Source organism: Osmerus eperlanus, chromosome 6 (assembly GCF_963692335.1).
Source record: "Osmerus eperlanus chromosome 6, fOsmEpe2.1, whole genome shotgun sequence".
In the NCBI taxonomy this organism is placed as follows: domain Eukaryota; kingdom Metazoa; phylum Chordata; class Actinopteri; order Osmeriformes; family Osmeridae; genus Osmerus; species Osmerus eperlanus.
Window position 1 is genome coordinate 11349617 of NC_085023.1, and position 23861 is coordinate 11373477.

The 23861-nt window shown below is 42.4% G+C and overlaps 2 protein-coding genes across 4 annotated transcripts; both read left to right on the plus strand.

Moving 5' to 3' along the window:
- Positions 1–762: 762 nt before the first annotated feature.
- Positions 763–10282, plus strand: papolg (poly(A) polymerase gamma). Of its 3 annotated transcripts, none has more exons than XM_062463460.1 (24): positions 763–874; positions 1574–1732; positions 1918–1984; positions 2179–2260; positions 2385–2494; positions 2601–2654; positions 2772–2883; positions 2980–3069; positions 3287–3425; positions 3712–3784; positions 3938–4058; positions 4146–4230; positions 4360–4413; positions 5071–5190; positions 5609–5718; positions 5954–6075; positions 6262–6425; positions 6668–6768; positions 6901–7121; positions 7300–7380; positions 7674–7733; positions 7817–7920; positions 8055–8158; positions 8391–10282. In XM_062463460.1, the coding sequence occupies exons 2-24, from the start codon at positions 1578–1580 to the stop codon at positions 8567–8569; spliced, it is 2508 nt and encodes an 835-aa protein (XP_062319444.1). In that variant the 5' UTR covers positions 763–874; positions 1574–1577; the 3' UTR covers positions 8570–10282. The 3 variants fall into 3 exon arrangements, with proteins under 3 accessions (XP_062319444.1, XP_062319445.1, XP_062319443.1); XM_062463459.1 differs by having other exon boundaries at positions 789–946; XM_062463461.1 differs by lacking the exons at positions 3712–3784; positions 3938–4058; positions 4146–4230; ... (10 more) ...; positions 8055–8158; positions 8391–10282 and having other exon boundaries at positions 784–946; positions 3287–3429.
- A 547-nt stretch (positions 10283–10829) lies between these two features.
- Positions 10830–22194, plus strand: rel (v-rel avian reticuloendotheliosis viral oncogene homolog). Its single transcript, XM_062463462.1, has 11 exons — positions 10830–10965; positions 11419–11457; positions 12466–12605; positions 13244–13392; positions 13830–13921; positions 16830–16970; positions 17414–17518; positions 17845–18063; positions 18655–18723; positions 18813–18866; positions 20744–22194. Exons 1-11 carry the CDS (start codon positions 10959–10961, stop codon positions 21535–21537), a joined length of 1809 nt encoding a protein of 602 aa, XP_062319446.1. The 5' UTR covers positions 10830–10958; the 3' UTR covers positions 21538–22194.
- The last annotated feature ends 1667 nt before the right edge of the window (positions 22195–23861 follow it).

Sequence of the window (23861 nt, forward strand, 5' to 3'; positions counted from 1 at the left end):
ATACATTGAAAAGGACAAACCCTTTCTTACTCTTAGCTGTACACTTCGTGCAATTGGAGATGCGGGGGAGGGGCTGGGGTTTCCCCAGCAGAACCTAGGGATAATCTAGGGAAAGTACACCTACAAGTTAACTACAGTAAATTACTTTTAAATAGTTTAATAAAGTGACTTTGAAGAAGGTATATTGCTTATAACTTCATTTTGTATTACTTTTAAAAGGCTTTAGAGTCCGAATCTATGTCAAATAGATTTCTCACAATAATGTGTGATATCTGAGTTCGATTCCCGGTCATGCCAACTGACGTTGTGTCCTTGGGCAAGGCACTTCAACCTACTTGCCTCGGGGGAATGTCCCTTTACTTACTGTAAGTCGCTCTGGATAAGAGCGTCTGCTAAATGACCAAATGTAATTTAATAAATCGATTAAATTAGTCGTATTGTAGTCATCACAGTTTTGGCAAATATTGCTACGATATGTTCTTCTATAAATAGCCTAGGTTATTCCACTGATGCTGTCATGCATACCTAGGCTCTAGTCAAGTGTAGTCAACACGTACAATATAGATCATATTTCACAATTGAGTTCTCATTGGCTTAGCTAGAATCTGGTGATGGTTGACTCGTGTTCCTCCATACATAATTAATTTTTGAATAAGTTGTTGTATTGCGCCCTCTATGGATATGGATAAAAATCTGGAAGGTACTTAATTTAATACAAATTTAATTACTAGAGGAAGTGAAATGTTGCTGTAACAAAGTTAAAACTTCCGGTATTGCAAAGCTTGTCGGGATACTCAGAAGCTTTGGGCGCCATATTGGACTGTAGCAACTAGCTAACTATTGTCATACATTTGGTGTTAATAGCTGCCACTGCGTGAGTTTTAATGTTATCTGCAAGTTTGCTGTAGGATAACGTGTTTCAGTGTGTCATGAAAGAAATGTCAGCGTAAGTCCATTACTGGTTTATAGACTTGGCCAAATTATCAACTTGTGCATTATGTACAGAAAGCTGCAAAGAATAGGCTAGCTAGCTGACTACTAGCTTGCTAGCTACTGGAATAATAGCTTGTTGAGAACAGGGAATTTTGCAATGCGGTGATGATGCTAGGGCCTGTGTTCTTTTTTAGGAAACTATTTTTTTATTAACTGTATCAGACTGCAAGCGCCTGTGTACGTTTATTTGTTGATTCTTTACTAGTGTTTTAATGCTTAGTCCATTAGCTAGTTATCTAGGCATAGTAGTCTAATGCTAAACGCTGTCAGCCTTCGCTTGCTAACCACCCAACACAAGTTAGCTTGTTACGTCGTTAGCAAACTTATAAACAAGAACTAGAGCTAGCTAGTACACATTTACGCAGTTTGTTAGCTAACTAACATTAACTTGCTTTACTGCACAGCTTGTTAACATTCATACTCAAGAGCAATATTATAGTTCACTTGCAACTATTTTTCTGTTGTTGCAGGCGACGAGCGTCATGTTTGGGTAGTGACTGTTAACATTATTTAAGTCTAGGTGATAACCAATTTCGCTAGCTTGTCATGCTCTTACGTCCTGTTTTAACCACACGAACAGCACCATGCCTGGCGGGCAACAGCCTCAGAAACACTATGGCATCACCTCTGCCATAAGCCACGCACCCCCCCGGGACATAGATCACCAGTACACTAAAAAGCTCAGTGATGCAATGAAGCCTTTCGGAGTTTTTGAAGACGAAGATGAACTAAACCACAGGTGAGAATTTCGGTATAACCATACACACACCGCACACTATTTTAAGTGGTTATATGTATATTCAGTCATGGATGTCGACCAATACAATCCAAAGCTGTAGGTGCAGTATATCTTCTTAGAGGATCCTATCTTTTTGAAAAAATAACTTCACAGTGGAAATCATAGTCCAATTTATTAATTTTCAGACTTGCTGTCCTTGGGAAGTTAAATGCATTTGTCAAGGAGTGGATTGCAGAGATTAGTGAAACAAAGGTTAGTGGATGAGTTGCAGTATATCCCAAGCAGATTTCATGGGAACCTGATAAACAATGAAGGGGATTACTAATTCACCATCCGACTTCTAATTTTCCTTCGGCCTTTGCCATATTCATCTCGTAACAAGTAAATAAAGTGTGCCAAGCCATTTCAATGAAATTTAAACTTCATAATTTGTGTCCTCCCTCAAGAACTTGCCGTTGTCTGCAGTAACTAACACAGGTGGTAAGATCTTCACCTTTGGTTCCTATCGACTTGGAGTGCACACAAAAGGTACTTCATATTTAGGTTCTGGAGATCAGCTACTTACACAAACCTTCGAGCCAGCGTGATCAGAGACTTCTGATAAAGGGTGTTTTAGCCACCCCCTCTCTAAATGTGGTCTAATGTGTTGCAGGAGCGGATATTGATGCCTTGTGTGTAGCTCCACGGCATGTTGAGAGGACTGACTTTTTCCAGTCTTTCTTTGAGAAACTGAAACAGCACGAAGAGATCAAAGACTTAAGGGTGAGGCTTTTAAGGCTCAGGGAAATGCTTTATTTGTAATAAATAAAAATAAATAGAAAACACTGTTCCAAACTTTTAATCTTGCCTTGTGTGTCTCTTCATTCAGGCTGTAGAGGATGCCTTTGTACCAGTAATAAAATTCCAGTTTGATGGCATAGAGGTAAGTATTTGAGGGGTATTTGCACTTTTGTATTCTGAGTGAATTGTCGTTAAGAACTATGGTTGTACTTTGTTGTTCCTTGACTGCGTTTGGCATTTCTGTCTTGTTGTCGAGCAGATTGATCTCCTCTTTGCCAGACTGGCTTTGCAGTCCATACCCGACAACCTGGACCTGAGAGGGGATTCCCTCCTGAGGAACCTTGACATCCGGTGCATCCGCAGCCTCAACGGTAGGAAGGAAATCTTCATTCTGAGCTATTCTGTACATTTCAACATTATGATATATACAACATCACCATTACAAAGCTTTTTCCTCCAACTTAAAGGTTGCAGAGTCACTGATGAGATATTATACTTGGTGCCAAACAAGGAGAACTTCAGATTGACCCTGAGAGCCATTAAGCTGTGGGCAAAACGTGAGTGTCACTTGGTGTTTCCATATACCCCTTCTTTTCATAGGCAGCATAATGCAATGTTAAAATGTGTCATCTTTGGAATTCTCATTTCACATTGTATGTAAGTGGATACAAAATGGTATGCCCGTTATGTGAACGTGATCCAAACTAAGAGGGGCTGAGGTTGCTTTGTAGGGGTAGTTTTGTATCTTAGGACTCTTGTGGACTTGTTTGTCAGGTCGAGGAATCTACTCAAACATGCTGGGGTTCCTGGGCGGTGTGTCGTGGGCCATGCTGGTGGCCAGGACATGTCAGCTCTACCCCAACGCTGTGGCTGCCACTCTGGTCCACAAGTTCTTTCTGGTCTTCTCCAAATGGTGAGTTCTGCATTACAGATGTTAAGTTCCTAATTGAAGTTTTTCCAACAAATGACACTGTAATACACTGTGGCTTTTCAGTCACATTTTGTGACACATCAAGTTTGGGGTTTATTCCATCCGTTCCATACAGAACTGTTTGAAATTAAACTTCTGTTAAAAACTTCCGTACTTGTTACTTCTGAAGTTCAGTTTGCAAACCACCTTGCAGGGGAAAGGGTATAAGTTGCTTTTCATCCAGATAAAAAAAAACCCCAAACATGCACCCTTTGCTTCAATCGTGTAGGGAATGGCCAAATCCTGTGCTTTTGAAACAGCCTGAAGACAGCAACCTGAACCTGCCAGTCTGGGACCCACGGGTAAGTAGCTATTGATTTTAAAATTAGCATGACTGCTTTTATAGTGTGTTTGTGTGTATCTTAGATACCTAATATAAGATTGACTGACTAACTAGGGTTAGAGTTTGTGTTATGGTGACTGACCACTCTAACAAGCCTCCTCTCTGTCTTCAGGTTAATCCCTCTGACAGATATCACTTGATGCCAATCATCACACCTGCCTACCCCCAGCAGAACTCCACCTACAATGTCTCCACCTCAACACGCACCATCATGAGTGAAGAGTTCAAATTTGGTAGGTAGATGTGGTCTGTAATTTCTGTCACACACGTGTAGACACACACACAGTTTGTGTTAAGAGCTCTGTGTGTGCCCCCACCAGGTCTCAGTGTGACAGATGAGATTCTGCAGGGGAAAGCGGAATGGTCCAAGCTGTTTGAGCCACCCAACTTCTTCCAAAAATACAAGTGAGTACATGTGATAGTCTGAGTGAGTTTCTGATGTTTAAATGGGTATATGATATTGTTTGTTGACACGTGTGTGTATATCAATACTTTCTTAATACATTCTGTGATTTTATATTTTTGTGTGACCAGGCACTATATAGTTCTGACGGCCAGTGCGTCCACAGAAGAAAACCATCTGGAATGGTAAGTGTTGAGCGGGGGGCTGGTATGGATGGGTAGTAGTTTGTGTGCTTCCTCACTGGAAGGAATGGAATGGAAGCAAAATGAGCCTGGGTGTTCTTCCAGGCAAGTTTGTAACAGTTCCAGTTGGTTTGAACTTTTTCAGTATTACTCTAATGGTAGATATGGGTATTTTCAAGTGAGTGGCTATTTTTTTTTTTTTCAAGCCATTCCCTGACACACTTTTCCCTCATTTGATTTGTGTGTTCTTTCATTAATACCCCTGTGAAACAGGATGTCATGGATTACTGCTTAAAAGCTCCTTAACACATGGTAAAAATAATTTATTCTCAGAATAAACTTATTTAAATTAAAGTTCAGTTTTGTGAACAAGTGTGTTTTTTTATAACCCTTTTTACTGGTCTTTACCAGGGGTTGGGATAGTTCCAAAGTTGACTGTATATATATTAAACTATACACACACCTTCTGCTTTTTCACCAGGGCTGAGTATTTCAATGTAACTTTTATTGTGTAATTCCGATCACCTGCCATGCTTTGCACTATAAAATAAACAGCTGTGGCCAATAACGTAAAGAATGTTTCTCGAGTTTGCTCCTAAATGACACCCAATCCACACCCAAGAACCGTATTTGCTAATGGTTTTCTCTTTTCCCCCTCAGGATTGGGCTTGTAGAATCCAAGATCCGTGTTCTAGTGGGCAACCTGGAGAGAAACGAATACATAACCCTGGCCCACGTCAACCCTCAGTCCTTCCCTGGGTCCAAAGAGAACCGCACAGAGTAAGCCTGTTAAAAAATAACAACAAAAAACACGCACAAATGTTCTCCATTTTCTGTTTATACCTGGCAGTGTGATACTGCCCTGTTGTACTTGCGCCACAGGCAAAACTAAAAGGCAGAAGTCAGTTGTATTCTAGCTAGACCATGGAAGTGTGGTTACAAGTCAGAATAGTTAACACTGGTTCTCCTGTACTAAATGAGACATCCAGACCACTGTTTCTGTATATTATTGCATGACAATAGTTGTTGATTTTATGTGACCGGGTTCATTTGGTTGCGCTCATCCCAGTGATGAAAAGTTACCACTTGTGCCATGGTTAAAAACACTGTCACGGGAGGTTATATGTGTTTGTTGTTGGAACTTGGTGCTAGTGAGTTAGAAATTCCCTCTCAGGCTATTGCTCTGTTGTCCAAACAGAGATGAGTTTGTGTCCATGTGGTTCATCGGGATCATATTCAAGAAAGTGGAGAATGCCGAGAGTGTAAACATCGACCTGACCTACGACATCCAGTCCTTTACAGACACAGGTAAAAATGCCTTGTCTCTTTTTTTCTTTCTCAGAGAACGGAGTAGATTGGATGCGTGGTGAATTATGCATTGTCCTTCACTTGAGTGAACTGCTAATATAACATGGTTAAAGCAGAGTTACCACCCGCTCCTTGTCAAATTAACCTATCACAGAGAATGTGTGGTGGGTTGTGTGTCTGTGGGGGGAGATGTATTGTAAACCCAAATAACTCAAGTCTTACAATCTCCTTGCAGTGTACAGACAGGCCAACAACATCAACATGCTGAAGGATGGCATGAAGATCGAGGCGACACACGTGAAGAGGAAGCAGCTCCACCAGTACCTCCCACCTGAGCTGGTGCAGAAGAAGAAGAGGGTGAGATGGAGGAAGAAAGATTCCCTCAAAGTAGTTTGGAGATGAAGCGTGCTCGGTGGATGAAGCGTGCTCGGTGGATGAAGCGTGCTCGGTGTTTCCGTGAACAGAAATGTAACTTCTCTTACACCCCCCACTTTCCTGTGGTGTTCTCTCTCCCCCCCCCCCCCCCCGCCTTTGCTGTTTCAGAGCATTGCAGAGTTGAACCGCAGTGCCAACGGGGGGAGCTCCAAGCGCATCTCCCTGGACGGTAGTCAGCTGGACAGCTCCAGAGACACGGACTCAGGGACACCCTTCAACTCCCCCACCCCCGTGTGCAAGCCCTGCAAGCCAGCCTCCGACGCAGACGACGGGTAAGGGCCCGGGCCCACACAATCAACTCAGTGTTCGGCAATAAACATTTGCCTCATTTACCAGCGGTATTTAAAAAGGAATGAGTGTTTGCCATACTCAGTCGTGTGCAACATGTTTATTTGAGCTACATGTTGATGTGTCTGTATCGTATATCTGCTCTGTGGATGACCGGCTGCCTGTTTATGGTTTACTTTGAGTTGCTTGCTATGGATCAGATTGTAAAACTTCCTGTACCCTGCAGCATCACGCCTTCCAAACCGCCCGTCCCTTTGTTTGTGGACGGCTCCCCCACATCAGAAGCATCTCCTGAGCAGGGCATGTCCATCCCAGTCCTTGGTACAAGTGAGCGCCATTTACTTCCCCTGCCCTTAAATCTCTCGTTTAAATTTTTCATTTAAACCGACGAAACTACAACATAGGCCAGGTCGTTTTGACGTGACTCTGATTTTTGTTTGTGTTGCTCTCCCTCTATAGAACCGGTGGTTGGGGTTTCCCAGGAGACCGCTCCTACTGCCCCTCTTCCCAGCAGCGCTGTCCCCCCATTGGTTGCTGGGAGTGTAGACCGCACTAGCGACAGCCCCTCAGAGCAGCCTCTGCCCAACGGCATGGGAGACCCCGTCAATGGAGCCTCATCCAAGAGACCGCTCTCACCCACACAGGACGATCAGCCCAATAGGCTAAAAGACACTGAGGAGGTGAGAGGGGGATTATTAACTGCAAAACACCTGAAATAAGGTTGGAGTAAAGATCTGATTGGATTACTGACATCCATCAATGTTAGCATTTGTTATTGGTTATTACGTTGATTTTAATAAACCCATCGATCTCCTGTGTTAAATGATGACTATGACCCTTTCTATTGTCACACTGCAGGTGCCCAATGATGACGCTACATTCAAAGAGCCATACCCCCCCTCCAGTGATGGACATGCACAGGGAGATGGCGTAACTGTGGTAAGCACCCTTAGTCACCACTGTCTTTTCAGTGACATCAGGAAATAGAAATGCACACCTTGTAGAATCTAGGGTGAACATGTCTTAAACACACATTTTTAAGTATAATTTTGCTTTTTGAGGAAATATTTAATTTGAACTTTAACCTAAATCTTACGTACTCATTGGATTTGGATAGCAACTTCCTGAGGGTTTTGATTGGAGACGTGGTACATGTCACAATCTCCTTGTGGGATCTTGAATCACATTCAAGGAGTCACCTATTGACCTTTTCTACTTTTTCTTCTACACAGACTGGTCTTTCTGGGGCAAAAGCAAGGCCTATTCCAACCATCGACACATCCAGAACACAGGTATACTTTTCCATCTTAATCCGTGACAACTAATTTAATATGTTTAAATCAGTAAGCTAACTCCTTTTGCTTTTCCTCATCAGAGACTGCCCAGCATGGAGCTGCCAGACGCATCTTCACCCCTCCCTGCTAGCAACAGCTGCAGAGTGGTCAAGAATTCCATCAAGCTAGCTCTCAATCGCAGCAGGTAGTCATCCATGCCTGTGTATTGCTCCTTAACAGTTTGCGTCTGAACATCTAATCGTGAATCAATCCCGAAAATGCTGCACTGGCAAAATCCTCTTTCTTTAAAAGCCTCTCCTCTCGTCCCGTACCTTGCAGCATCACCCCCCCCAAACCCTCAGGGTTATTGGAGAGCACCCTGGCGCCAGACGTACCTGTAGCCACGAAAGTGCAGGGCATGTCCATACCAGTCATCGGCTCAAGTAAGTGTCTTTGGTTCCTATGAGCACTACCTAAATAAAATGGTCTGCACGTGCTGTTGCGGTGTTCCTGTTAAGAATTCGATGTAATTTGGGGCGTCCCTTCTCTCTCTCTCCCCACATTTCCTGTCCTCTCCGAAACACACTTTCTCCATCCTTGATCATAATTTAAAAAGACTGAAATGCCACCAAGAATTGTTTGTCATTATATTTCTCCTTGTCGTTGCCTACGTAGAGAGCATGGCTGTGAAGCCTGTGGCAGCCCCAGTGGGAAGCACCATCCCCACAGTGGTGGGCAGGGGCGTCGACCCCAGCAGCAACGGCGCCGCGCCCAAGCGAGCCCACTCGCCCACGCTAGACGAGCAGGCCAAGAGGATCAAAGAGACCGAGCAGGCTAAAATCCAAATCGTGTGAGCTCTAATGTTCAAACGGAACATGCATTTAGATGAATTTGGGCCCGTTGCAATAACCCAGACTGGTGTGTGTGTGTGTGTGTGATGAGACAAAGCAACGGCTCTTAGCTTAGGGAAGTATCTGTTCCAGAGGTGGAGGGCGAGGAATCTCGCCTCGGTAACAGTTGTCACATGCTCAATGAGTCCCCGCCCCTCCTCACACCCTGCCAGTCGCCTCGATTAAGGCCAGAGAATCCTTATCTAACAAGTCGTCAGACATACGGGACCTGTAGTAGGTCTCCCTCTGCCACTCTGGACACTTGAACACCTCTCTAGATCAAAACATTGATAAAATGATTAGGCGCCCGTAACAGGAGCGATGGTTTTCTCCGTTCAGTTATCTTCTTTTCCGTTGAGTTGCGTGTTTTAAAGGCCTTAAGGTGTCAATGCTGGGTACACACTCTCCCGAGTATTTTGAAAATCGAACTTGTACAGTAGATGTTTATGTAAATAACTCTTTAAAAGAAAAACGAAAAAATCACTGTTAGTTTTGATAGTTCTATTGTAGTTTTTATTAATCGAAAAAGAAAAAAAAAAAGTTTAAAAAATTGTCTTGTGTTTTTCCACTGTCTGAAAAGAAATATCCCCTTCTCAAACTGTTTTGTAATGGCTGTGTAGGTTTCTATACAATTACATGGATGACTGTGGTTTGCTCAAACCTGGACCATCTCACAACCATGACCCTATCGTGACCCACAACCATCCAGAGGATATTTGTGGTGGTCTAACATGGAACCCTTCCTTTTTACCATAAAATATATCTGGTTGTGTGTTTAACTTACCCTTATTTTACTATTTTGTGAGCAGCACAGATTGCGGTACCCTATTTAAATACACTAGTAAGATTTCCATAGACTGATCTACAGTGTTTGAATGTGGGAAACATGCATTCAGCTGCTCGGTTTTCTCAATCCAAGTTATGTCACCTAAATAATTACATCAAGGATGGACCTTTTAAAACTCAGTAAACCTGTTTTGCCTCGCTTCAACTTTGTCCTATGAAACTGGGGTTTGGAGAATGTGATGCTGTGGTAAGTAGGATCTGACTTGTGAAGTGGTCCATGACTGGATCTATGGTGCTTGTGAAACTGGTTCAAAGCTTTTTGAGGGATTGTGTGTATGTGCGTGTTGGTTGTTGGTGTGTGAGGAAGGAAAGGAGAATGTTATGAGCGAATATGTGCTTGTTACCACCTTTGGTCTGCGTGGGTGTGTCTGTTTATGTGTGTGTTTTGGAATTCCCTTTTTCGTGGGGTGTTTGCCCTCTGTGCCTCCTGTGGAGGTTCTTAAAAATGGCATCTCCTGGGGTCATAGTAGAGGGGAGAAGTTGGCCTCTAACATTCTTCTTCTGTCTTTCCAACAATGATTTCCTTGGCTGGGTGTACAGAAATAATCTGTGTTTTGAAAAGGCTTCTTCATTATTGGGGTTTTCTTATCACTTTATTTATATTTGCATATTTGTACCATGTAATTTTTTATATCATTCATAGCGGGTAGTTTAGTTTTTTTTCCCGAAAGACCTCTACACCACTCTTTCAGAATTCTCAGTTTGCATTTTGAGGAACTAACAATACAGGTCATTTGTTTCTAATTTGTATTTGAAAGGGTATTTTGTATGTTATGTTTGTCACCTCCTTTAAATGACTCCATAAATCCATTAAATCTTAAAACCCCAAGATATTGTTTGCTGTTTTTGTTACAGGTTCTCTTTATAGAATGTCACCTTTTGTTCTCAAATGTTCAAAGGGAAGTCAATGCATCATGTAGCAAACAATACGACATGTTTGCAGTTTGTGTTTCAGGTGTTTTTACGGGGTACACCGTTTGTTCAATGATCGTGGCTGGTTTACTTTAAGTACATTGTTAGGAATGAACAGCAGGGGGCTCAATTCATAAACTTCATGCGCAAGGACCGGGACATTCCCATTTCACCAATTGTAGGCGTAGTGCATCACGTGGGGATTACCCCAAATACAAATTTCGAATACTGATTGATGAGACCGTATTGACTGCAAAATGTTTTTCCTTTAAAAGGCACTTTCAGACATTTGATATCTTCAAGTTTACACCGTCACGTTCATCATCTATCTGGCTATAGCTGGAACACCTTGACTGATCTCATACACAGGTTCATACATTTTCGTTTATTGCAAATCATGACGTAGGACACACCATCAAATCCTGCCGTACGCATTTCATTCGTTCATTAAAGGGGGGCGGTACATTGAGGGAGGAGACAGAGGGGACTTCCCAGACGATTTTGTCTTTACAAATATTAATTACGCTCTACAGTGAAAGTCATTCAATCTAGATCTGTTATTGCGACAGTATCCCGTGACAAGGCTGTGCACATCATGGATGGTAAGTAAACTAACTTTGGCTTGACCCAGACCAGGCAACAACAGGTAATATAAGATGCAACAACAGGTATTATAACATACAACAACAAAAAACGTATCTGTAGCCTAAAGTATATTTCCAGCACTTGGCAAAGTGTAATATAATAACATTTTGAAGTTACTTTTTAATTAACGCTTTAATATTGCTTCGTGATCAAAGCACTAGGTAGTCTTTAACCAGATTTAATATAGCTCATTAAAGTTATTTAGTTAGGCCTATACGAATCTGAAAGATATGAAACAATTATCCCAGATATTAATTTCATACATTTTCTAGAAATGTAATATGCTGTTTAACTTCAAATGATTTAAACTAGTTTGGGCTTTGTACAATATTTTTTAGAGGCCAGTTAACTTCCTGTTTGCTTACTTGTCTGCCTTGTCTTTTTTTGCTTCACGCCGACTTTGACAACAGTTCATATGTCATCCTTGATCGGGGACCGTTCAAATATGAGTAAGTTTTGGAGGGTGTGCTCTAAACCTGTTTACTTGCCTCTACAGCCAAATGTTCGTAAATGGTTGGCTTATGGCTTATAGACTATATCATTATCTTTCTCACTATCCCTGGGTTGGGTATTGTTTCACGTTTTCACTTCCTCTAATGCCATGTTACGTTTCAAATTATCTTGTGTGTATATATATATATATATATATATATGTTTGAATGTAATGTAAACAGTATTAATATTAATAATCTGCATAATAATCATGATATTTCAGACATAATACTGATAAATTACATTTCTATGTTTAGTGGTGTCGTCTTTTTAGTGTTTGTTGTTTACCTTGTTGGTACCTTCCATCAGTGATTTGCATAGCCTTCTTTCTCTTTTTGCAAATTACTTGACACTCAGACATGACACCACATTTTCAAAAGCTGAGCTCATTTCACAAAACATTGTAATGACATCAAACACGGCTTACGTTGATTACTTTAAAACGTTAATTCCTTTAATTGGTCACATGCTGCTGTTCTGCAGCTGCACAGCAGCAACCACCGAACTCCCATCTCTTGTATTTGACATTTGAGGGGCATTTTGTTTGTCCTCGGGTTGAACTTCTTTGACTACTCTTAACCCTTGTGTTATCTTCGGGTCATTCTGACCCATCAGTCATTGTGACCCACCTTCGTATTGCGACAGATTTACCGCATACAAAGACAAAGTGAAGCATTTTCTTTTAACAGCTAGGCTGTCTCAGACCCCCCACATTGCAAAGGTTAAAAGAAAATTATTTTAATTTGTTTTTGTATTGGGTAAAATTGGGTAAACACAACGATGGTTCGTTATGAACCTTTGGGTCATGTGACCCGAAGGCAGCACGAGGGTTAAAGAGGTTAATTATACAGATTTAAAAAAACAGTGCACCTCAAGTATTTGACAGCATTAAGGTGTGCCAGGCAGCAATAGTACTACACTTCAGAAGTACCTGCATTTCTTAACCTGACCCTTTTTTGTTACAGTTGCTGAACCCGACATCCAGATCTTTGAGCAGCCTAAACAAAGGGGCATGCGGTTCAGATACAAGTGTGAGGGCCGTTCTGCAGGCAGCATCCCTGGAGAAAGGAACTCTGACAACAACAGAACCTATCCCTGCGTACAGGTGAGCACACAACAGCTGTACTCCACACCAGGTCAGAACACTGACTTTAGCCACAGAGCCTGTCTACCCCATTGAACAACAGTTTATTGGTGAGGGGAGCAGTACCCTCATGTTAAAGTATACCACCAATGCCAACTAACCAGTTTTCAGGATATTTTCACATTCCACTTTTTACACCACCTTAGTTTTCTGATGAGTGGACAGTACCTTAAACAAAATCTAAACTTGACACCCAAGTTTGTTTTGGCAGAACCAATGTAGTGAAGAAAGGTACTGCCAAACTATATAAACTAATCTACAAACTAAATCTGAAATAGACTACTGAATGCCACCAGCCCAGTTCCTCTAAATGATGAGGAATCAATTTTAGCAACCATTTTATTATTAATTAAGAGTAATCAGTCAGAGCAGGGTTTAATTCAGAAACTTTGTGGAAAAATGCACCTACCTGTGCTTTGAACTGTTAAACCTCTCAGTTGAGGACCGGAAACAGCAAACAGTGGTTCAGGCTGACCAAATCAAATGTAGATTGTAGTGACAACATCTGTATGAACTTTGTATTTTAAATAAAGCATTTTCTACTGGACAAGAATTATGGTAAGTGTTAAAATGTTCTTTTTCTTTTTCCTCATTGGCAGATTCTGAACTACTGTGGAAAAGGCAGAGTGTGTGTTTCTCTGGTGACAAAGAACGAGCCCTACAGGCCCCATCCTCACGACCTGGTGGGCAAGGACTGCAAAGATGGCTCCTATGAAGTAGAGTTCGGCCCTGATCGCAGGGTCATTGCGTGAGTAATGCTTTACCCCAGCTGCTAACATCATCTTCATGGTGTCATTTTAATTAAGAAATGGGAACCTTTGTAACCTACCAAAAATGGCAGTCTTTTTTTGTACACAACTGTATGCACAAGCCAAAAAACAAACATGTACAGGCATACACACTCGTTTTTTATTGGTCTGTTCAGAGTCTGTGTATGATGAGTGATACACTGAGGGAATTCCCCAGTTTGCCTCACTGTTACTGTGTGTGGCATGTGTATCTGTATGTGTGTGTTTCTGAATGTGTGTGTCTCTGTGTGTGGGTGTGTCGGGGGTAGGTTTGTGTGTGCATGTGTGTGTAGGTTGGTGGGTGTTTGCATGTAGGTATGTATGTGATGTTCAGGACCGTAACATGGACATATCACTAAATATTTCTCATAATTTCATTGATTGCTTTGACCTCCAGCTTTCAGAATCTGGGGATTCAGTGTGTGAGGAGAAGGGAGGTGAAGGAAGCCATCAACAAGAGGATGGCCGGAGGCATAAACCCCTTCAATGGTGAGTCACATTACTCCTCATACTTGATACAAATAGTTTGGGATCCAAGGCCAACTTGGCTTTTAAAACATAATCATGATATACAATCAAAGCTAGTCACAATGTCTATAATAAAGTATCTATGGACACTTGGATAAGTATTCCACAAGTCCGGGAGATTGAACCAAGTAAAAAAAAAAGACACTTCTTCACATTTAAAGAAAAATAGCTAAATCCTGGTTATGGTATGTACACACTAGTGCCCCCAAGTCTAAAATGGATCCTTCCTAATTGCAGTTTAGCCTCAGCATGCCTAGTGTATCTCAAGTACTAACAAGAGCAATCCTACTTCCCCATTCTTCTGCACAGTTGCTCAATTCAGCGCTGTGCTGAATGTCACGTGAGGCAGGGTGGGGGGGGGGGGTGAGACCGTAAAAAAACACACACAGCAACACATCAACCAAACCTTTGCTCATAGCTATGTTGAACACATTCCAGTTTTGCAGTGGTGTTGTAGGAGGTATCCAGGTCATCCTGTTGATATTTCACTGTGAGCAGGTAAGCATGTGAAGGAAAAAGGGGTTGTTTTTCCCATACAAAGCACTGTTCAGACATGCCAAACAGTATGTCCAAAGATGAATTTTTATGTATGATGAGTCATCAATGTTCTTTATTGAGTATTTGGATTGTAATCCATACTCAAATCAGTACATTTAGCACCACGGCAGTTCGTAACAGGGAAGTGAGTGGAGGGAAGTGGTCTGGCATGTAGTACCAGTTGGCTGCAGGTAATGTAATGAGGAGTTAGCACAGAGTTGAAGAGAAATAGAGAGATCCTCTTGTGAAAGGAAGATTAAAAGAGTTTAAAAAGCAGACTTTCTCCCAGTTATACCAATCAATTCTGAATGCAAGACTCAATTGGGGTATGCAAACTGGTTTTCCCAGACAGCATTTCCTCATAGCAAGTGTCCATGAATGCAGCCGGTGTAGTGTGTGTCTGAAATATGACTTGAACTGCTTGCAGTCAAGCATACTTTGTTCTTACACACCTTACTCAATTACTTGAGTATGCCATAAGAATTGCTACTTAAGAAATATCTTAGAAAACATTTTGTTATTTCCAGACAGTGGTGCGTGAACCAGAGCACTGGAATGCACAGGGAAAGAGAAAAACTGTGTGAGATCTGCTTCACTTCTCTCTTCAACTCACTTCTGCAGTGAAACTCAGCTGTTTCCTGTACAGAACGAGATACACACACAGCACCCCCCCCCCTTTCCCCCACACCAACTTCCTGTCTGCTTCTGGCTGAGGGTGGTGGCTCCAGTTTAGCTTCACCAGCTGCATGTCAGGTGCTTCAGAAACAGCCAGTAATGGGATTGGATCACCTGTGTTACAAAGGCAGAATAACCCTGAGATCCAGGTCATGTGTGCCAGTCTCAGGGTCCATACAGTGGCTGACATCTGGCTATGAGGGTCTGTGTGACGAGTGTAAGCAATGAGGAGTTCACTCCAACTTAACAATGATGAGGCGTTTCCTCAGAGAAGTAAATCACATACAGCTTCTGCATTTTGCTGTGATGTAGGGGAAGCAGTCAGAGCAGCCTCTTGATTTTGTGGATTGTGTACTCAATCGTGTACCATAACACTTCAGCTGGGATTTTGATTTCACACAGTGCTCCCTCATGTTAACAAACTCATATGCTGAATCAGGTGTGACCTTACATATAAGTAACTCAATGAAGCAAGCCATAGCATATTCTTCACTAGCTATATAAGCTTACAAAGCTTTTCGTATGGCGTCTGGGCTGTAGAGTGTGTATAAGTTATTAGTCATTCAAGAGAACAGAAACAGCATCAGGGGTGAAGTTTCCACCATGTGGATATTTGAAACCAGTCTCCCCCTGTTAGCCTACTTTCTCCAACCCTTTGTCAAATATACGCGCACTCACTCACTTATCTTATGACACTTTTACATGAATACAACAAACACACACACAGCACTCTAATACCCACACACTTTACTGTGAATGTATTCTGTTGCGGCCCACATCTCTGTATACCACATACCCAGTCTTTAAGCCTCCCTCCCTCGCTCTTCACTATTTTCTTGTTCACCTCATGACCAACTGTGATTCACTCTGACTAAGCAAAAATTGAAAATGTTCTTTATCCAAGAGTCAAGTGATTTGTCATTTTGTGTCAGATGGAGTTTTAAGTAGGGACATCCAATACCACCCACCACCCACCCCCACCCCTGTCTACGAAAGTGTTCTTGTGCCAGAGGTTTGCTCTGTACGTCAACTCTCCCTCTCTCTCACCAGCTTCCATCCCTCTTTGTCTGACGCCCCCCTCTCTCACTTTCTCTTTCTCTCTATCTTTCTCTCACTCGTCAGTAGTCGTCATTTAACGCCCAGGGATTCTCGTTTCTTGATTAGAAGTTACACACGCACACACACATTTCCACCTGCCATGACATCACTAAGCCTCAGCACGCTCACAGTCATAGGTGGGGTGGCCTCTGCGTGGCCTCAGGGCCAAGCACGTACGTTGGAGAGAGAGAGAGACAGAGACAGCAAGAGAGTGGGCAAATGTGAAAAACTGTGGTGGGGGGTGTGAAGGGGGGGGGGGGGGGGTGTTCTGTGTGAAGGCTTAAAACGAAGCCGCTTGATTTGCAAATTGTGTGAGCGTGTCTGTGCGCGGCACCTATGAGTAGGCTGTGGAAGCACATCTGTGATGTTTCCAACCACTGTAAGCTTGAGGCCAGTGGAACATAGTATACCACACACTTCACTGACAGGACCTAACCACACACCACACGTTGCATAGAAACTAACTGGACTACTAACTTACAAAGCACTTCCTGCCCTACCCCCCTTACTTTTGTCCCCCTCACAATGTATTCATGTCCATGTGTGATTGTGTGCCCAGTGCCCCAGGAGCAGTTGCTGCAGACTGAAGAGTACGACCTCAACGTGGTGCGCCTCTGTATCCAGGTGTTCCTGCAGGATGACAGTGGACACTACACGCGCGCCCTCCGACCAATCGTCACCAACCCCATCTATGACAACAGTGAGTTGCTGAGTTGCCCGTTGGTCAACACCGACTGGTGTTGGCATTATACCAAACCAGTTCTAACTGAAAATAGCCAGAACTCGGCTCCACCTGAACTTTTTTGTGGATTGCATTTCGTGCAAGCTGTCATGGGGGGAAGTGTGCTATGGAAACAGTGTACACACATACACCCACAAGCATAGTCTCACACTTCCCTACATTGAGAACAACTTCCCTATACCACTCTCATAGAAATATAGACAGAGTTTTTATCACAGTATCAGTGCATAACTGTTGTATAAAAGGCTATATTTCAGTTTTAGAAAAGGTTTTAAGTTTATTACAGAGCCTCGTCCCTATGTGGATTGATTCTTACACAAGGCGGATTGCAAATGGATGTCCGTATCCGTGGTGTGACATGTGTTTCCTGGGTGTGACCTTGTGTGTTTCCTGACCCCCAGGGGCCCCAAACACGGCCGAGCTGCGAATCTGTCGCGTCAACAGGAACAGCGGCAGCGTGAAGGGAGGGGACGAGATCTTTCTCCTGTGTGACAAAGTGCAGAAAGGTATGACCCAGTATAAAGTACACGATCCATGTTGTTTGTATCAGTTACGCTGCGTGTCTTTTTTTCAATCACCTGCAGTATTGATTTTGATATGTGGGTCTCTCCTTCTATCCTTTCATATCATTTCATTTGTCCTACAGGCCACCTATCCTTTTGTGTGTCCATCCATCCATTTTCCATTGGCTTTTTCCATTTTCCACTTTAAACTAGTATTCTTCACGGATGACAGTCTTAGTGCAGTTTTTTCCATAAACGCATGCCCCTCAATCCCCTCATCTCCTTTTGTTATCCATCCCATCCCTCATTCACCACTTTCTGTCCTCCAGATGACATCGAGGTTCGTTTCTTTGTGCCGGGAGGTTGGGAAGCCAAAGGCTCCTTCTCCCAGGCCGATGTCCACCGCCAGGTGGCCATCGTGTTCAAGACGCCGCCCTACTATGACCTGTCAATCATCAGCCCCATCACTGTGCGAATGCAGCTGCGCCGGCCCACAGACCAGGAAGTCAGCGAGCCAATGGAGTTCCGCTACCTACCCGACGACAAAGGTGAGGAGCCAATGTCTGAGTATAAATACCCTGGGCCTAACAGAAAACAATCCCCAAAAAATGTTCTGTAGGTTTGCAGTTCTTTCAGTATACGTTTAACAAAAACAGTTGCCGAAACATTCCTAATTTGACCTGTGCACACCGGGAAATTGTCTCTCCCGACATGGGGTTTCACATTATCTTTCTTGACTTACTCTCGCTTGGTGGTTAAAGTTGTGTTGTTGTAATATGTCCAGCATATTAGTATACAAGTGCCTCTCTTCTCTGGAAGTTCCCAGTTGTTAAAGCTTTCTTTGCCGTCCCTGGGTGTGTCTCTGTCTACCTTCATGTTATATATGTGCTTTACAGTGCAGTTCTCCATGCTGTGTCAGAGACCTAAATACTTGAACCTTGTTGATCTGCGTTGAATCATTTGATGCATCCAAGCTATGTTCATCCTTTGTGTCAGATTTTACACCCCCTGCCCACTTTACCAGGCCATAATTAATGTGTTCTTTCTGCCTGGTTATGCAAGTTTTTTTTTAACTTTATGTAATGTATATTACCTAATACATCAAGTTCATTTTGTTGTGTGTTTGTGTCTATGTGTAGACCCTTATGGCTGTGAGGGTAAAAAGCGAATGAGAGAGCAATTGATGAAAACCTTTCCTCTGTTAAGCGGTAAGATAAATCTGTACTATGTCCTCTATACAATATCTTGGTGTGTGTGTAATTGTGTGTAACACCAGTTTGTTGTCCCTCTTGTTCAGATGGCATGAATATATTGAAGAGACCCAAAGTAGTGTCTCAGAGCTCCAGAAAAGGTAAGAATAATAGTATTATCTTAATGTCATATACAGTTAGGTCCATAAATATTTGGACATTGACACAATTTTCATCATTTTGGCTCTGTATACCACCACAATGGATTTGAAATGAAACAATCAAGATGTGCTTTAAGTGCAGACTTTCAGCTTTAATTTCAGGGTATTTACATCCAAATCAGGTGAACGGTGTAGGAATTACAATACATTTTATATGTGGCCCCCCCCTTTTTAAGGGACCAAAAGTAATTGGACAATTGGCTGCTCAGCTGTTCCATGGCCAGGTGTATGTTATTCCCTCATGGGAGTTCGTTATTTCATTGACAAGGAGCAGATAAAAGGTCTAGAGTTCATTTCAAGTATGGTATTTGTGTTTGGAATCTGTTGCTGTCAACTCTCAATATGAAGTCCAAAGAGCTGTCACCATCAGTGAAGCAAGCCATCGTTAGGCTGAAAAATCAAAACAAACCTATCAGAGAGATAGCAAAAACATTAGGTGTGGCCAAATCAACTGTTTGGTACATTCTTAAAAAGAAAGAACGCACTGGTGAGCTCAGCAACACCAAAAGACCCGGAAGACCACGGAAAACAACTGTGGTGGATAACAGAAGAATTCTTTCCCTGGTGAAGAAAAACCCCTTCACAACAGTTGGCCAGATCAAGAACACTCTCCAGGAGGTAGGCGTATCTGTGTCAAAGTCAAAAAATTAAGAGCAGACTTCACCAGAGTAAATACAGAGGGTTCACCACAAGATGTAAACCATTGGTGAGTCTCAAAAACAGGAAGACCAGATTAGAGTTTGCCAAAAAACATCTAAAAGACCCTGTACAGTTCTGGAACAACATCCTATGGACAGATGAGACCAAGATCAACTTGTACCTGAATGATGGGAAGAGAAGAGTATGGAGAAGGGAAGGAACTGCTCATGATCCAAAGCATACCACCTCATCAGTGAAGCATGGTGGAGGTAGTGTTATGGCGTGGGCATGTATGGCTGCCAATGGAACTGGTTCCCTTGTATTTATCGATGATGTGACTGCTGACAAAAGCAGTAGGATGAATTCTGAAGTGTTTCTGGCAATATTATCTGCTCAGATTCAGCCAAATGCTTCAGAACTCATAGGATGGCGCTTCACAGTGCAGATGGACAATGACCCGAAGCATACTGCGAAAGCAACCAAAGAGTTTTTTAAGGCAAAGAAGTGGAATGTTCTGCAATGGCCAAGTCAATCACCTGACCTAAATCCAATTGAGCATGCATTTCACTTGCTAAAGACAAAACTGAAGGGAAAATGCCCCAAGAACAAGCAGGAACTGAAGACAGTTGCAGTAGAGGCCTGGCAGAGCATCACCAGGGACGAAACCCAGCGTCTGGTGATGTCTATGGGTTCCAGACTTCAGGCTGTCATTGACTGCAAAGGATTTGCAACAAAGTATTAAAAGTGACAATTAGATTTATGATTATGTTAGTTTGTCCAATTATTTTTGGTCCCTTAAAAAGGGGGGGGCCACATATAAAATGTGTTGTAATTCCTACACCGTTCACCTGATTTGGATGTAAATACCCTGAAATTAAAGCTGAAAGTCTGCACTTAAAGCACATCTTGATTGTTTCATTTCAAATCCATTGTGGTGGTATACAGAGCCAAAATGATGAAAATTGTGTCAATGTCCAAATATTTATGGACCTAACTGTATACATGTATTTGTATGTCCACTGACAGTCACTAATTATTTATTCAACATTAGACAAAACAGTATCTCAGGACCAATTGTGTGCTCGCAGATTATAGTGTGTATATATCATGTGTATATATTCCAGTGTGCAACATAAATCATGAGAAAACAATACTAACATCAGCTCTTCTCCAACCAGACACAGCAAACATGTACCTGAAGCAACCTCCCATCCCTCAAATAATGCACCCAAGTCCTGCATACTACAACCACAGTTTTCAGCGACCCATGCAGATGCCCAGTGTGTCAAACAACGAGGTGTGGTCACACCTCAACCCCTCCCTGTCATTGGATAGCATTCGAGTTAACCCTCCAAGCACCAGCAGCAGTACGAGTGGCTTACCCCAGCTCACCACGTTGGACCTGCAGTGTTTAGAGCCCAACGCTCAGGGTTCCTCTGTCTGCCAGGCTAGGCCTGGCCCTCCCCACCACCCCCATTCCCACCACCAGCAAGCCCTCCAAAGGAAAGAGCCACTCCCTGAAGTCCAGGCCAGCCAAAGTGGCCAGAACTATGGTCTTCCGACACTCTGGCATAATGTCAACCCTCTCCCCTCAGCCCAAGGCCCCCTGGGGAATGTTGAAAACAGGGGGGCTTCCTTGGAACTGGAGTCATTCCTTGACCTCCAGAGCTTTGTAGGAGGGGGAGACCAGACACCTGTCCAGCTGAAGCAGGAATACCAAAGTGGGAGGCCAGAGGGCCAGGGCTCTAACATGGCTCCTCCTCTAGACCCCAACCAAGGTGGCTCATATGCCAACTTAGCCCAATGGTCTGCAAGCAACGGAACTAACATGGAGGCAATGAGACAAGAGGGCAGCGGAAATGCCAACATTCAGGCCCTCAAAAATGTACAAAGCCCCTTCTCAGCCAACGGGGGGGGACAAGACGGCTGCTATAACTACCTGAGCCCATGGCCAAGCCAGTATAACGAGTGACAGTGCAGATTTTTTGAAGTATGAAGAAACACCCTTGGCAGCTCATCAAATGTAGGGGGGAGCTTTGACGTGTGACAATGAGTCACAAAATGTGCTGGATTGTGGTGAATACTTGTGAAATAGATCTGATATTCAGGGCAAAATGTTAGTCTACTGGTTGTGATGTATTCTCTCTTGTCTCAGTCCACCTGAAGGGAACTTGTGTGCTGTTCGAATGCCATTTATTATGTTGATGTTTTTTCTTGTTCTACAGTATATGGGATTATATATTTGGGTTTCACATTTTAAAGTTAAAGCTAAAAATGACATTGTTACAGTTTTGGCGTCCAGGACTCATGTGCACATGCTGTCTGTAAGAATGGCAAAAACAAACATGTTTAAACTCCCAAGAAGTTACTCACATTCCCTTTGAGGAAGTATGGAAATGTCCAGTCAGTAGCACTGTTGTGTTCCTTAGTAATGGCTATGTCATATTAATCACATGTGCTGTCAGAATAATGGTGTTGAAAAGAAAATTGATGCACTAGTACCACTCAATGCTTTTTCTCTCAATTGTATATAGCTTTAATATTTTAATTAAGATGTTTCAATGCTGATGGCTTCTGTTTTTTAAATACAAAATACTTTGTTAATAAAGAATATATTTTATTCCACACAGGTTTGGCATTTTATTGAACAAATTATTTTGAGTTTTGGTATACCTCAGAGTTTGTGGTTAGTGCTCATCAAACTAATATTTTCTTATCCAATTTTAATAACCAACCATCCAATATTAATCTTTCACATCAACAAATTGTATGTAAAATTGTTTCACTTTTTTAATACCAACATATAAACATAGTAACATAAATAGCCATTAAAGAGTTGGGTGATCAAACTGCTTTATTTCTCTACCCAACTGCACATTATGTACACATAGGTACTCTTAATTGTGTCAGGGGAAGCAATACGAATCAGAAGCAGAAGCAGCGGATGTCAAAACGAAGAAGTCTTTTATTAAACTTACAAGAAGGCAAAACAATAAATCCACACAGAAAATACAACAAAAATACTTACCTGCTCTAGGCTAACTCAAGACAAAGGCAAACCTATAAACTCCAGGCAAGAAGTTAATCCAAAACCAAAACAAAGAGTCATAACCCCACACGGGAGATCTGCAAAGAAGAAACAGACTGTTTCAATGGACAGATAAATATGAAATATGAATGTGATAATGGAGAGGCAGTTAGAACCGAAACTGTACTGTACTGTAGCTAGTGGTACGTGCCAGTGGAGCGAGTGGTACGTGACAGTGGCTAGTGGTACATGCCAGTGGAGCGAGTGGTACGTGACAGTAGCTAGTGGTACATGCCAGTGCCTCCGCTGGTACATGACAGTAGCTAGTGGTACGTGACAGCGCCTCCACTGGTATATGACAGTTACTGTTCTGTTGATAGTGGTACGCAAGTGTCTCGTGGCAGTTTCATTGGGTGACTTGCAGCTTTTGTTTACTGTCATGTAGCCTAACTGCCCCGCGGCCATTTTAGAATAGAATTGTTTAACCCTCGTGCTGCCTTCGGGTCACATGACCCAAAGGTTCATAACGAACCATCGTTGTGTTTACCCAATTTTACCCAATACAAAAACAAATAAAAATAATTTTCTTTTAACCTTCGCAATGTGGGGGGTCTGAGACAGCCCAACGGTTAAAAGAAAATGCTTCACTTTGTTTTTGTATGCGGTAAAGTTGTCGCAATACGACGGTGGGTCACAATGACTGATGGGTCAGAACGACCTGAAGATAACACAAGGGTTAAGTATGTGTGGCGGCCTGCGGAAACCCGTGGATGTCGCGGCCGCTCATTGTTGGCTATAAGCCATAAAAGATCGAAAATCGTTTTCTGTCAAAATTGAGATTTTTGATGTTTTGTATCGTTAACACCCTAAACTTCATTGTAATGTACAAAAAGTATATGATTACTTATGAAAAACTATTAATTTCAACGGTTTTTGGACATGTCAGCTAGCAAGATTTTCAAGCCATGTCAAATCAAATGCTGCTCTTTTGAGTGCTGCAGCAGCCCATAACAACTGATCAATGAAATAACTTGCTGAGAAGTTATTAATGTAGCCTATACTTAAACTGACATTTACATTCACAACGTCATTACGAACAAAATGATTTTCTCCCATATCACTTTTTGACACAGGTCGACTTTAAAATGATGTAACTTCAGCTGTGATAAAGATATCTGAGTGATTTAAACAGATTTGTATCCAGGAGAGTTTGTAGTTTCCAATATGTATAATACCCAGAAAGTACATTTGCAATCATAGGGTGTCAT